General features: G+C 34.8%; 1 protein-coding gene across 1 annotated transcript; it reads right to left on the minus strand.

Annotated features, from left to right (window-relative positions):
* Positions 1-440: 440 nt before the first annotated feature.
* Positions 441-13,704, minus strand: LOC133329781 (uncharacterized protein DDB_G0271670-like; the record flags this gene model as incomplete). Its single annotated transcript, XM_061538249.1, has 2 exons — positions 12,476-13,704; positions 441-616 (listed from the first exon to the last, which is right to left on the minus strand). Coding segments are annotated over exons 1-2 (1,405 nt in total), but the record flags the coding sequence as incomplete, so codon positions are not given.
* Positions 13,705-14,823: the final 1,119 nt, after the last annotated feature.

The following is a 14,823-nucleotide window of genomic DNA, read 5'->3' on the forward strand; positions in this document are numbered from 1 at the left end:
GGTTAAATACACGTTTGCATAAATTGTATTTGTTGTGTGGGAGTATTTGGCGGAATCTGCGAATTCTCATTACCTCTTCAAATGTATATACACAATAGAAAAATCCTGCACAGTAAATTCCTCTTTTATTTTTTATAGGTCATCTTTGAAGGTTCAAGGCATTATTAATAATATTAGCTTGTGTCATTATTATTAATAATATTAGCTTTTTAACTCGAGAGCCTTTAATTATATATACGGTATAAATTAACTTCCACATTATTTATTATTGTTATTATAATTATATTTTCCAGTAAATTAACTACTTTATTTAGTACACATTGCCAACTTTAAACTGCTTAAATTTTACTTCCATATTTTCTTTCCGTTTCAAATTACACTCACACGGATTTATATTCTATTCTAATTTATTTCATATGTAATTACATTTGCATACTCACCCTGAACTGTTGAACAGATAATCCAAAGACTTGATTTAGTGTAACGCGTAATAAAGGCACCATCATCCAGGACATTAAAGTTAGCGGTACCATTGTAATTGGTATTCGGTTGTTTTTCTTCCGTAAAGAGCCACTGAGGTCCGGCCAGTGCAGCAATGACAATTGCCACAGAAATGCTGCAATTTCCATGTAAACACAAACACACACGTACGCACGCACATACACCGAGAAAAAAAAGAGAGCAAGAAAGAAGCGGGTCAGTAAATGAATGCAAACATTTCAAGGGAATAGAAACAACCAAAAAACTACATACATAGATAAAAAGCTGAAAAAACCCCTTAGTGATGAAAGACTTTGAAAAAGTTGTTGTAAAAAATGTTGTTTAACAAACGACTGCAATAATGTTGCAAACATTCCAGGCAACTACAGCAATGAGAAGCAATAATACAAAACAAAATCTACAACACATGTGTAGAATGATGCAACATACAGAGAAAAAAATGGAAAAAAATAGGAAACCCCGAATGCAGATAGACTTTCTCCAGTAGTTAGTAAATAAAATAGTTTCTCTTTGTTCTTCAAACAAAACGAGAAAAAAAATACTGTCCGTCAGTCAGTCTCTAGTCATATTGTTGAGAGTAAAGGATTTAGTGGGATTTCAGTGACGGCGCCGGGCAAACTAATTTAGGCCAATGGTAAATACCAGTAAGCCTAGTTGGTGATTTCTTTGTTTGTTCCATTGATGATGGTTATTTACCGATAGAAGGGGACATTATTTGTTCTATGTGATTTACTTGAACAGTGAAACCTTCTAATTGGGGACTCTAACCCGAAACAAAACTGTATACAATGCCATGATCAATTTCCCTTATATATCGTACATTTATTTTAATTTCGGTTCACTTTAATCTCATGGCATCAAGAATTATTACTAGAATACAAGGATTTGTGTCCTGTTCCTTCGTCCCATGACTTTCCCCAAAAATACATCAATTCCACCTCCCTGTCTGCTTGTTTGAAATATGTTTAAATCGTTAGCTTTTTTCCTTTGTTCTGTTTTTTTATCTTTTACATTTCCCTTGATATGTTTTAACACTAACATGGTACTGTGTTTGTGTAAAAAAAAAGAAAACTGGAAAAACCATACGGGAAATGCTGATAGGTCAAAATGTTGTGAATGCCTAGTAAATTTAAAATGAAAAGGAATGTAGGTATATTTGATATTATAATTTTACCCTACATTCAACGAAAGGCCTATATATACCTAGTTATTAGGTTTATAAAACAGATCTTATAAAGAGAATGTCATATATCTGTAGACGACCTTCAAATATTTTCTTACTGTTGATTGATTAATTTCATCTATCTTGACTAACTTATATCTAAGTCAGTCAACTTAGATATAAGTTAGTTGAACGCCCAGACGAAAAGGCTGATGCTAGAATCTTGAAATTTTGGGATGAAGGTCACTCTTGGTCCAAAAGTGAGTTTTTGGAAATTCGTACTAGAACGGCATGAAAAGTACTAAATACGGTACCATTTATAATTGGAGCTAGAACTCTGAAATTTGGATTGAGGGTTATTGATGGAATGTAGGATAGATGTGCCAAAGGGTTTTTGAACATTCGAACTATAAGTATAGGAAAGATACTAAATTTGTTACCATTTTGTAGCATGTGAATGGATAGAGTTAAAAACTTGAAATGTGGAATGCGAATTTAGGTTGAAAAAGTAAGTCGATATAATTTGACGTTAGGATCGCTGTTGGTGTGTAGGATTGAGCTTTGTATAAACGAAAAGTACTAAACTTTACTAAATTTCGTAATATTTGAATTTAGAGAAAACAGAGTTGTTGGTAGAGTGGGATATGCAGAAATTTGTAATTAACATGTGTACCAAAATGTTACCAAATGTGGATTTGGGTGAATCGATAGAGCTGGAACACTGAAATTTGGAAATAAATGTTTTACTTATGTGTACTTTTAGAAATTCATACATAAAAATTGTATAAATTTGGTACATTTGCATTTTATATAACTAGGTTTTGGAAATTTTGAGTTTGGATTTTTGGGATATAGTGTGTTAAATTTGGTACAATTTAAATTTTGGGTGAACCAAAATAGCTGAAATTTGAAGTTAGTGGATTTTGGTGAATTTGATATTTGTAGGATTACTGTTGGGATATGCATTAAAAGTATTTGGTAAAATTTTAATTTTGATGAACTGATGGGATTCTGAAATTTGAAGGAAGAATCATTGTTGGGGTGTAGTATTGGGTTATGTAGAACGTTTTGAACATGGTACTAAATTTGTATATAGTTCAAACGATAGAGCTGGAAACTTGACATTTGGAGTTAGCATCACGGTAGGGGTGTCGAATTGGGGTATGTATCATGTTTTGGATAAGATAACATACTAAAATTTTAAATATGGTCGGTATTGGTTTTTAAATAATTCCCACTAAATTTGATATAACGAAGTAGCGGGCATATGCTGAGATTTAAAATAAGTTGTGGTGTTTTGGAAAAAACTGATTATGATTAAAGTAGGTAGATATTTATATTGATGTGTACTAACTGGTACTAAATTTGGGATTGGTGAACCTACAATTGAAATTTGGAATTTTTTGATATAAATATTACAAGAGTACATAGGGTAATGAATGATACCAATTTTAATAGAGAGCTAGATTTATGTTGCGGTCAGAATTGGTGTTTAGAGTTGAGATATGGAGTTCATTTTAGAAATACGTACTATAAGATAACATACTAAAATTTTAAATATGGTCGGTATTGGTTTTTAAATAATTCCCACATTCGCTAACGAAGTAGCGGGCATATGCTAGTATAAAATAAGTAAAAAACTATATATATATATATATATATATTTCCGTCCAAATTTCCAAAAAGAAGTATCTCAACCCGCACAAAAGCGATCGTCATACCAAATTAAATATTTTTTCTCAATTCGTGCAATAAATATTATTTGTCTCCAATTTAGTACAACTTAGAATTTCGTACACAAATGTGTACTATTTCCACGACCTAATACATATCACAAATCTACACAATAATAGAGATATTCTAAATTGACTACTTTGGTACCCTATACAACTATTTTTCACTTAAATATCTTATTTATAAATCCAATTCCTAACCTCAGCCCTGTACAACAATTCCCACAACAATTTTAAGTTTTCCAATTCCATTCGATCACTCAATAACAACTAATTTATAAAGTTGAGCACTGTTTAGTACTTTTCGTACATTTATAGCACGAATTTAAAAAATTTCGTACACATAGCATACGATTTTTTTAAAATCCGACTACAGGGTTGCCCATATTCGACGGACCCATCTGGCAACGCCATAACTTTTGACAGAGATGTCACATCGCTTAATTTTTACCATGAACCAATACACGCCGCGCGAGCGCTCTGAAATAGCTGAAATTTACATTCAACAGAAGAAGTCAATTGTGAAAACTCAACGTGCTTTTAAAACATTAAAAACTGTGAGAAGTGTGCCTTCTAAAAACGCCATTAAGCGTTTATACGAAAAATTTTCGATTGGTAAGGCTCTTTCTAATCCGAAGAGGCCATATAAAAGTCGACCAAGGGGATTGGCCGAGAATATCGCTGCCGTACGAGCCAGTATTGAGAGGTCCCCAAGAACATCCCAAAAACACCGTTCTCAGCAGTTGGGCATGGCTCGGTCCACTTTACAACGGATTATTCGCATTTGTTCCCGTACAAAATTCAATTGACGCAAAGAATGTTGCCTGCTGACAAGCCTCGTCGATTGGAATGGGCCCAAAGAGTCATCGAAATGGCAGAAGATGACGAGCAATTTTGGAACAAAATTATCTTGTCCGATGAAGCCCATTTCACATTGTAAATAAGCAAAATTGCCGTTTTTACGCCACTGAAAATCCTTAGGAGATTCAAGAAGTGCCTCTTCATGACGAAAAAGTCACAGTTTGGTGAGGCGTTAGTGCGAAAACGGTCATTGGGCCGTTTTTCTTCCAAAATGAAAATGGCCATTCTGTTACCATCAATCAGGAGCGTTATCGCGACATGATGACCAGTTTCGTAATGCCAATTAATCGTCGAAAGCGTATGAGGCAGTTCTGGTTTCAACAAGACGGCGCTCCACCGCACACAAGTCGCATAACAATCGATTTTCTGAAGAATTTGTTTCCGGTCCGTTTGATGTCGAAAAGTGGTGATTTGGACTGGCCACCGCGTTCGCCCGATTTGACGCCGCCTGACTTCTTCTTGTGGGGATATTTGAAGTCAAAGTTTAACGTTAACAAGCCAAGAACCGTAGAAGAGCTCAAGGACAACATTCGTGAAGAAATTGCCGCTATTCCGGCCGAAATGTTGGCAAAAACGATGGAAAATGCAGCAAAAAGGGCACAATACGTCATCAACGCCAGAGGCGGCCATTTGAGAGATATTATATTCAAAAATTCATGTAAACAAATCTTCTTGGAACACATTTAATGATTAACATTGCCAACCGCCAAATTTTTACAACAATATAAGGGCAACCCTTTACACATATTTAACAAAATTGCATAATAAATATTACGTTTTGTAATTTTTTATTCGGGTTTCCCAAAACACCATATAATTTCAACCCCACAAACAAACAATATTCTTCATACAAAATTGCAATATACTAGGTTTATTCGTTCACCCAATATCAATAATAATTGGTATGACACATTTTATACACATTTAGTACGAGTTTCCTAAACCAGTTAGTACCTCTATTCTACGTTCCATTAAGATACCACAATCCAAAATTTTAAAGTTCTACACCTATCCGTTTACTCAGTATCAGTGCTACAATTTTTAGTACTTTTCGGTAGCATTTTTATATACTTCTAATACGAATTTGCATAAAGACATCCTTATCACACACATTCGAACTTATAAACTCACATACAAAGTTTCAAGATTCTACTTTCAACCGTTTCTTCTGTTTATTGCAAGTAGTCATGTTAGTATATTTTACTACTTTTCGTACCCTTATAGTTCGAATTTCCCCAGATCCAATATTAACGTCACTACATACAAAACTTCAATATTCCAGATTTGTGTTCTCATTTTCTCATCGAATTAGATGTAATATTCTGGATTCTGGATTATTGGAGAATCAAATTTCTGAAGAATATTTTGATATGGTTCCATGTTTTGGCAAAGCTCCCATATACAGCTCTTCTTAGAACATTAAACCACTAATAGTAGACAGTGTACAACATGAAGGATTGATTTTTTGAAAGACATTTTAAATTATTATTTACGGGGGACAAATTTTTACCAGAAAAAAATATATGTACTTACATTGATTTTTTCTGTTATAGAAAAGTTTATACAGAAAACCCGTAATTTACTGGGGAATAATTTTATTATTATTATTCGATAAGAATTTTTATTTACGTAAAAAAATCTGTGGCGTTGAAAATAGATTATTTTATACTATATCCTCGAACACTGATGATGGAGATGTCTATAGAATAAAGATATCTCCCTCTAAATTTCCGTCAAACTTAAGGTACATACGATTCGTTGCCCACTAATGTGTTTCAAACAAATCTAGTTTCCATAGCACTGAACCAATGTGTCTATATGTGCCAAAGTAACCACCACCACGACTGATAACTGGGACTAGCACACAAGAAGCACACACTCAGAAAAAAATAACACCAAGCTGGAGAGAGGCACTGCAATGATAATGACACAAAAACAACAAAGATGATGACTACTGGGATACCCAGTGTCGAAATGAATGTTTGCCTGTCTGGATGCAGTTCATCACTTGAACAATACTTTACTAGTCAAAGTGGATGTCATGTCTGTCCTACTGGTTGGTAGCACTGTTTGTTCGTACGTTCCTTTGCTCGTTTTTTTGCTACAGCTTCGATCGATGTAGTCATGTTGTTGTCATCGCTGTATCCTCTCAAATGTGTGTCAGACAAAATGGCAACGCGGCACGGAAATGTAGAAAATAAATACTGAAGCATTGACTGTTCACTGTTTGTTTGGATGTTTGTTGTACCGTTCTGTGCCATTCGGAACAGTGAATAAGAGTTCGAGTTAGTGGTCAGTTATTTTTTTGGGCCAAGTAATGCAAGCTCTGCTAACATTCCCCAAATGAAATGAGACAAACGTGGTGATGATGCCGTAGTTGCAAAGGAGGTGAATGGGCCCAACATCCAATGTTGGTTGCCATGAGTTGGAGGCCATATATTAGCTGGCACTTTTTTGGTCTTCCCTTTCCTATACAGCTTTCAATTTTAATTTCATGAGCTGAACTCTATATGTTTTATCTGCTTTTAACTCGTGAAATTTTTATGTGGCTTACGTTCTCCATTTTGTTGTGTGTTTGTTGTTTGTGGCTAATGGCCTAGGCATAAAGTTTGTTTAATTTTTTTTAATAAAAAAATCCCTCGTTTTACATGCTTAAATCAATTTTGTTAAAGTAATTATCATCTCTTTCTTCTGTTTTTTTTTTTTTCATTTATTTTGTAATGCGTTTTTGTACCGTTATTCCTTTGATGACTTGTCTATGCCTGGGAGGCTTATCTGCACATTACATATCCCCGCTTATCTGCACATTACATATCCCCTCTAAAAAGAAAATTCAATAAAATTATAATTTAATTAATTGTCACAACAAGAGGTGGTGTGTCGCAAATGCCATAAATTGTTAGGGGAGCAATCCCTTTCTTAACTTACACATGGATCTGATGATTTGCGATAAAAGCTTCATTTTAGACATGATGCTCTCGTTTAAATATTGTCCTTCAGTAGCAAGTTCAGTTTAGTCTTTTTGCGAAAAAAGCCAACGGCCGGAGTCGATGTTGTCTTGCGTTGCTTTTCTTGGGTATGCTGTTGTGTTAGTGTCTGGCATTTAACATGACATCATTGACATGTGACACAGTGGGGTAAAGAAAAAACACCTCAATCAACTGAGGTCTGATTATACCCTTCACCACACTGTGGTATTATGTCTTTCTGCATATGTTTGTAACAGGCAAAAGGAAACGAGATAGGCACATGGTTCCTTTTGATAATATGCATAGAATCACTTTCTGAGTCGATTTACGCATGTCCGTCTGTCCGTCCGTCTGTCTATCTGTCCATGTGAAATTGTAAGTACAAATACAGTACAGGTAGAATTTATGATCCCAATTGGATTAAATTTAGCACAGGTCACTTATTTGGCCTATTGAAATTGGGAAAAATCGGTTCAGATTTAGATGTAGCTCCCATATAAAATTTCGTCGGATTTAATGTCCCTATATATATATATATATATATATATATATATTCGTCCGATTTTATGTAAATGGTGAACCAAAGTCCTATATATCTTTCGATTTGCACGAAATTTGGCATAGCGTTCTGAATAAAGTCTAGAATGATGTGTGTTAAATTTCGTGAAAATCGCTTCAGATTTAGATATAGCTCCCATATTTATTTTCGTCCAATTTTACACAACATTGACACAAAATTTTGCACAACGTTTTGAAGTTAGTATAACCTAGAAATAAGATATAAATGCCGCACCAAATTCCCTAGGTGGGTCCGGTTGGCACAAAATTTTGCACAACGTACGGAAAATAATAAAACATAAAGTGTGACAAGTTTTGTTGAAATCGGTTCAGATTTAGATATAGCTTATAGATATAGTTTCGTCCGATTTTAAGTAAAAGGTGCACAAAAGACCCAAAGTTAGGCCGTTTGCTACGAAATTTTGCACAACGTACTGAAATTTATATTTCCTAACATTGCCAAGTTTTGTAGGAATCGTTTCCGATTTATATATAGCTCTCATATATAGTTTCTTCCGATTTTAGTTATATGGTACACCATAGACCCAACATTAGGCCGATTGGCACAAAATTATGCACAACGTACTAAAGTTAATATAACCTAGCATGTGGAAAGTTTTGTTGAAATCGGTTCAAATTTGGATAGAGCTACCATATATATTTTCTCCCGATTTTAAATAAATGATGCATCAATAACTCAAAACCTGTGACAAGTTTCGATGACATCGGTTTAGATTTCGATATGGCTTTTATATATATTTTCGTCCGATTTTAAGTAAATGGTACACCAAACTCCTCATGTTTTTCAGACATTTATTCAAATAATCAACGAGTGTCCGATTGATATTTGTTTTAAATTGATTTACACAATTTCATCCCATTGTAAGAAACAACTTTATATCTGACCAAATGAAAAATTACTATAGGTTGCAGAATGACATGTTTATGGATCCAATTTCATTTTACTGGTCCTTAAAAAATGCGACGTCTGTTAGGATTCATCTGTTTAGTATACCCAAAGTGGTGAAGGGTATCATATAGTCGGCCCCGTCCGACTTTACTGCTTTCCTTACTGGTTTTAATCAATAGACCAGTGGAACTGAGGTCAAATATTTTTCTATAGAAAAAATATCTCAGCAGAACTGAGGTCTGTTTATTTTTTAATCATTAGAAAAAAATATTTCTAGCTCGTAACATTTTTCTGTTTCCTCCATTGTAATATTTAGTTGTTGTGCGTTTTATTACAACCGTATAAAGATTGCATATAGCGACGGGGGTCATGTCTTACTCATCTGGGTTATTTCCAAAAGACTTGAGGCACTTAATGTACACACAAAAAACTGTTTTCTTTGGCTCAGTCTCCTCTCTTTTTGTTTGTTACTGTTCATCTTTGCTGTAGGAGGTAATGTCTGTCTCTACGTCTGTCCTTCGCTCTTTGTATGTGAGACTGTAGTCAATGGCACAGCATGATGTCAAATAGGTTATAAAATCGTTTAAGTTTAAACGCTTGGATCAAATGAGATTTACACGTAATTGTGACCGCAAGAAAAATAGTAATGCCACATAACCAAAAACGAAAAAGATGAGTAAAGTATGTTGGACTACTGCACGAATTCAATTTTTCAATAGCATTAACATTTGTGAAAGGATTTGTAAAGTATCCCCTTAAATATATTTTGTTATTATTGTGAGGATATTAAATATTATTTGGTAGCGATAATAACATTAGTTGATACAATGTCTAAAGATATAAAACTGTTCGAAATAATGGATTTTCTTGAATCAAAAATATATGTCATGTTTCCATTGTCCCTTTCCACATTTTCCCGATATTGCCCCGCAAACCTTATACCTATTTCTATATGTACCTAAAATTTTCCTTTAAATTGCAGGTTACTAGAAACAATCGGAGCGCAACTCCTTTAATATGTTACGACTTTTGTACTGTGAGATAAACTGGTGGGGGTGGAAAATTCCTATTGAGGATGAACGATCTTGATGAGTATATAAAAACCCCAGAAGGAAATAATCGACTTAGGCCAAAGTCCGACATTCCGAGATCTTGAAGGTTGAAAATAAATTTGGCAGGACCTTTTTGATATAAGTCATTGTTTTGACATAATAAGGTTCCGTCCCATTGTCGGGATTTTTTAGGACATATTTCAACTAATATGGCTTTAATTATGCATTCCGGGTTCTTGGAGGATGAAAAAATTGTCAGAAAATTATTTATATAGGTTCACCTTTCGACAATAGCATTGAAAACATTCTTGCAGAATATTGTATTAGCCCCCATGGACATAAATAGGCGGCCCGTGTCTCAACACTTATACACTTTTATAGAACTAAGTTAGTTGTCCAATGTGACAATAAAATTTCTGGAAAATGAACAAAATAGTTAAAACATTATAAAATTAAAAAATATAAGAATTTCATATAAAGATTTTAAAGAAATCATAAAGTTTATGAATAAAAATTGTAAGCAGCAAGAGGAAACTGGGGTGGATCTGTGGAAAGCAAAAATTTACGACCATCTAATATTTTCAAATATAAATATTATATATTGTTACAAAATAATTTGTAGTACAGATTATTTTTATATCCTACAACATAGTTGTTGTCAGGGTATAATAGATTTTTACAGCCTCAAGAATTTGTAACACCGCGAAATATTGGTCCTAGACCCAGCCTTAACTAGACTCGAATAACTGAGTCGATCTAGACATGTGTGTCTGTCCGTCTGTCCCTTATAATTTGTATACACATTACAGGCCACAGTTATGGACCAATCGTCACGAAATTTTATATGTAGGATGAGATTTGAACAAAGAAGATCCCTTTTGTTTTTGGTAATGATCCTTTAGTATTTAGGGGGTGAAATGGACCAAAAACTTTATTTTTTTCTGGTCGCTCTAGAGGCCACAATTATAACCCAAACATCACGAAAGTTTTAACAGGAAAAGGAAATGAGATAGACACATGGTTCCTGTTTTGCTGAAGATGCATAGATTCACTTTCAAAGTCGATTTATGTGAACGGGCCCAGACTTATGTGTGAATCATTCATGTTAAATTGTAAACAAAATTGAACAGGTCGCATTTATTATCCGAATTGGATGAAATTTGGCACAGCTCACTTGTTTGGCCCAAGGACGAACTGGTTTTAAATAAAAAAATCCGGCCAGATTTAGATATAGCTCCCATATATATTTTGTCCGATGTTAAGGTAAATGGGGCATATAAGTCACATTGAACATTTTTGACTGATGTTGCACCAAATTTGGTATAGCCTACTGAATTTTTTAGGTCTAGAATGATGTGTGCTAAGTTTTTGAAAATCTCTATTAGATATAGCTCCCATATATAATTTCGAAATATTTCAAAAAGGCAAATAGTGTGCACCAAAGTCCCTATATATCCATCGATTTGCACGAAATTTAGTATAACGCCCCGGAATTGAACCTGGAATTATGTCTGCCAAGTTTTGAGAAAATCGGTCGTCAGATTTAGATATAGCTCCCACATATGTGTTTCGTCCGATTTCATGTAAATGGTGCACCAAAGTCCACTATATATCTTTCGAAATTTGCTACTGAACTGAGCCTAGAGTGATGTCTGGCAAGTTTCGTGAAAATCAGTTGATATTTAGTACAAAATTGAGCATAAAATAACGTACAGACATAGTCCAACGGATGACCTTTCATCCGTTGGACTATGTCGATATTTCAAACAAATATCGATTTACAGGACAGGAAAGGTCACATTGTAACCAAGAATGATATGTATATCCAAGAGGAGTGGTTGACATTTAAATGAATAAATATACATATGTTTATTTGTTCCATATTTCCTGTTAATAGTGCTATATTTAATTTGCCCATTATCACTATAGAAGGGATCTATACCGCTGATCGCTTTGAAATGTTCCATGAGGTTCCATATATGGTCAAGGACAACGCTTATAATTTTTTGATGATCAGATAATAATTTTTGAATGAAGGGCAAACTTAATTTTTTGTGATTTTAGGCCCATGTTTTGACCACAAATAAGGGTTTTCATACAACGCACCCACTGTGATGGGAATTTTTATCTGTGTTGAATAGCGTAATATTCGGAAAATATGTCAGTGTGAGGAAGAGGTTTTTTTTATCTCTAATCCCAAAACCCAGCCAAATAGGAGAAATATTGCCCAGGTTTGTTTTAAACATCCTAGAAAAATTGAGTTCCAATGGTTTGTGTAGTTTTCGACGTAAGTCGGAAAATTTCCTAGCAAAAATTGCAATTGTTTTTTTTTTTGGATTGGGAACACAACTAGTGTTTTTTAATAGCAGGAATATATTTAAAATTCTTGTGAATTATCCCTTTAGCTAACAATTATTAAATCTTCACTGGCCTGATACTAATTTATGTCAATGGTTTGCTGTCATTGACTTCGACATGTACCCCATTTCATAACGATTGTGGTTGTTGTTGTTGCTGCTTGAAACTTGAAATTTTATGAGTTTGTTTTTCTTATGCCGTAACCTAACCGCAAATTGTTGGAATAATAATGACATCGTTGTCATGGTTATTGCCCACCCTGTTGTCATCAGCATCATGTTTTATTTCCTTTCGCTTCTCTTTTCTTGTCTAGGTTTCAGTTTATATCTAATGTTTATCTCTGTTTTCCTATCATGATTTGTTGTACTTACCTGGCAGCAACAGGTGTTATAATCCATAAATATCCACCAGTATTACGTTCCATGGCAGAGGTACAGGGCGTTACCACGGTCCGTCGGTAGGGTGTAAATTCTTCCATGTTGGAGATTGTTGTTGGTAGTTGTGGTGGAACTTGTCTGAAGTCACGTTGCTGGTGGTGAGTTGGCATGGCTGTTGATTGCTGTTGCAATATTTTCTGTTGCTGTTGTTGTAGATGTCTTTGTTGTTGCTGCTGCTGATGCTGTGAAAGACCATTCAATTTACTGAGATTAGTACATGAATTATTCATGCTGGCATTTAGATCACTGGCCACCGACACGGTACGTGCATTCACACTTATATGGGTTAGGCCGGGATTGGCGTTGCCATGGTCGATGGCTGGAAACCCTGTCGATGGTATACTACCGGAAATTGTATTTATAACACCCATCATTTTATTCTCATTAGTGGCGTCGAGAGTATTGCTTTTATTCTCCGAGGTATTTTTGTTGCCAGAGCCCACAGTTGTCGATGTTGTTGCAATATTTGTATTGCTGTTGCCAATTGAATTTTGTTTGTTGTTCGAATTCAAAGAATTATTATGATTCTGATGTTGTTGCTGTCGAGCATAGATGTCACCGCCATTCGTTGCCACCGAGTGCAGTGACAAAGACGATTGCGAAATATTAATGGGATTCCTTGGCAATGTGGCATAGGGTGAATGCTGATACAATTGTGACGTGCCCAGTAGACCACTACCAACGGATGGTTTCTCTATCGAAGCATGTGCCGTATGTTTGTATTGTTGTTGCTGCAGACGTTGTTGTTGTTGGGAATCATCGTTTGGTTTAGTTGCAGCAGCAAATGTTTTCAATAGACTTGATGAAGATGTTGATAATAACGCCGACGAAGATAATGTCGTTGTTGCCGGTGTCCCAGCCACTGAAATTGTGGCATGATTTGAAACGGCTGCTGCTGTCGATGATGTTGATGATGCTGTTATTACTGCCGTCGAGGAATGCTGACTGGATTTAACTAATGGCTGCTGGTGACCACTAATATTGCCATTTTGTTGCTGCTGTTGTTTTTGTTTGTGTTGCCTTAACTGGCTTGTGGAAAAATTAGCATTTGCCGTTTTTATATCACCGTTGCCATTGGCACCGACTACAGTCGCTGGATCTGTGTCAACACTGTGCGAGGATGCCACACGAAAAACATTTGGCACTGAGGGATAATCGCGCATAATTTTCTGTTTATCTTGGCCTCTCCCAGTTGGTCGTCGCCACTGACACTGCCACCACCACCTACACCCTCTGGCTTATAGACTAGACGAGGGAATTTAATAATGAACGTTGGTATAATAAACGACCTATACGTAAAGGCAAACACAAACACACGAGTGCATAAATGGAAAAAGGCAGCGCGATACGGCGTATTTTTAATGGTGAAAAGTAGTTCTGTTTGTTTTTTAACTCCACACACGCGAATTGCAGGAAGGCCAAAAACAAAAACTAGTTTTTAAATTATGTAAAGCGCCTCAAAGTATGCACTAATTTTCAGTTTTTTAAGCAAAGTGCTTCAAAGTATGCACTACTTTTGGGTTTAATTTTTTTTAAGTACCATAATATATTCACGATTTTAATTTTAGTTATTTTTTCTTCGTTAGTTTTTTTTTCCTTTTTGTTGAGTCGAGGGAGGAATATATTTCGTCCGTTCACTTGTCTGATAATCACAACTTTAATATTTTAATGAATATTATTTATATGGTATAGTTTTTTATTTCATTTTAATTTATTTTCATATTGTAAACGTTGTTGTTTTAAAAGAACATCACAAAAGTTCTGAAAATAAGGCAAATATTGGATAAAGCATTTTTAAGGTTAATATTGAAGCACAATGGCTAAGAGTAAGGACTTATTTTAGGCCTAAAGAAGGCATATGAAAATCTTGAATAAAAAGTAAAAATTAATAATCTGAAATAAAAGTGGAAATTAAAAATCCCCATAAGAAATTTGCGGCTATGCCAGTGCAAAATGCTGTCAGGAGACAAAAAATACTGCTAATACTTCAGTCACTCAGGTTGGAAAATTGTGATATGACCTTGAACATACGGAACATGACGAGTAGCCTTTGTATGGGGCACATGTAGAAACAAAAACATATAAGTTTTTTATTTACAACTTCGATTGGAATTTGGGCCTAGGAACATAAATAACCTATAAAATGGCTGGGGTATAAACCAAGATCTACCCAATAAATATCAAATCAAAGCCAACTCGGTTTAAAAATATATCTTATATTCTCAAATATCGGAAAGTAGGTGGTACCATACACATGTCATTCTTGAATCTTTACCTAAAAT

The sequence above is a fragment of the Musca vetustissima genome, unplaced genomic scaffold, assembly GCF_032173495.1.
Source record: "Musca vetustissima isolate MV318-11 ecotype Yass unplaced genomic scaffold, APGP_CSIRO_Mvet_v1 utg11615, whole genome shotgun sequence".
NCBI lineage: Eukaryota > Metazoa > Arthropoda > Insecta > Diptera > Muscidae > Musca > Musca vetustissima.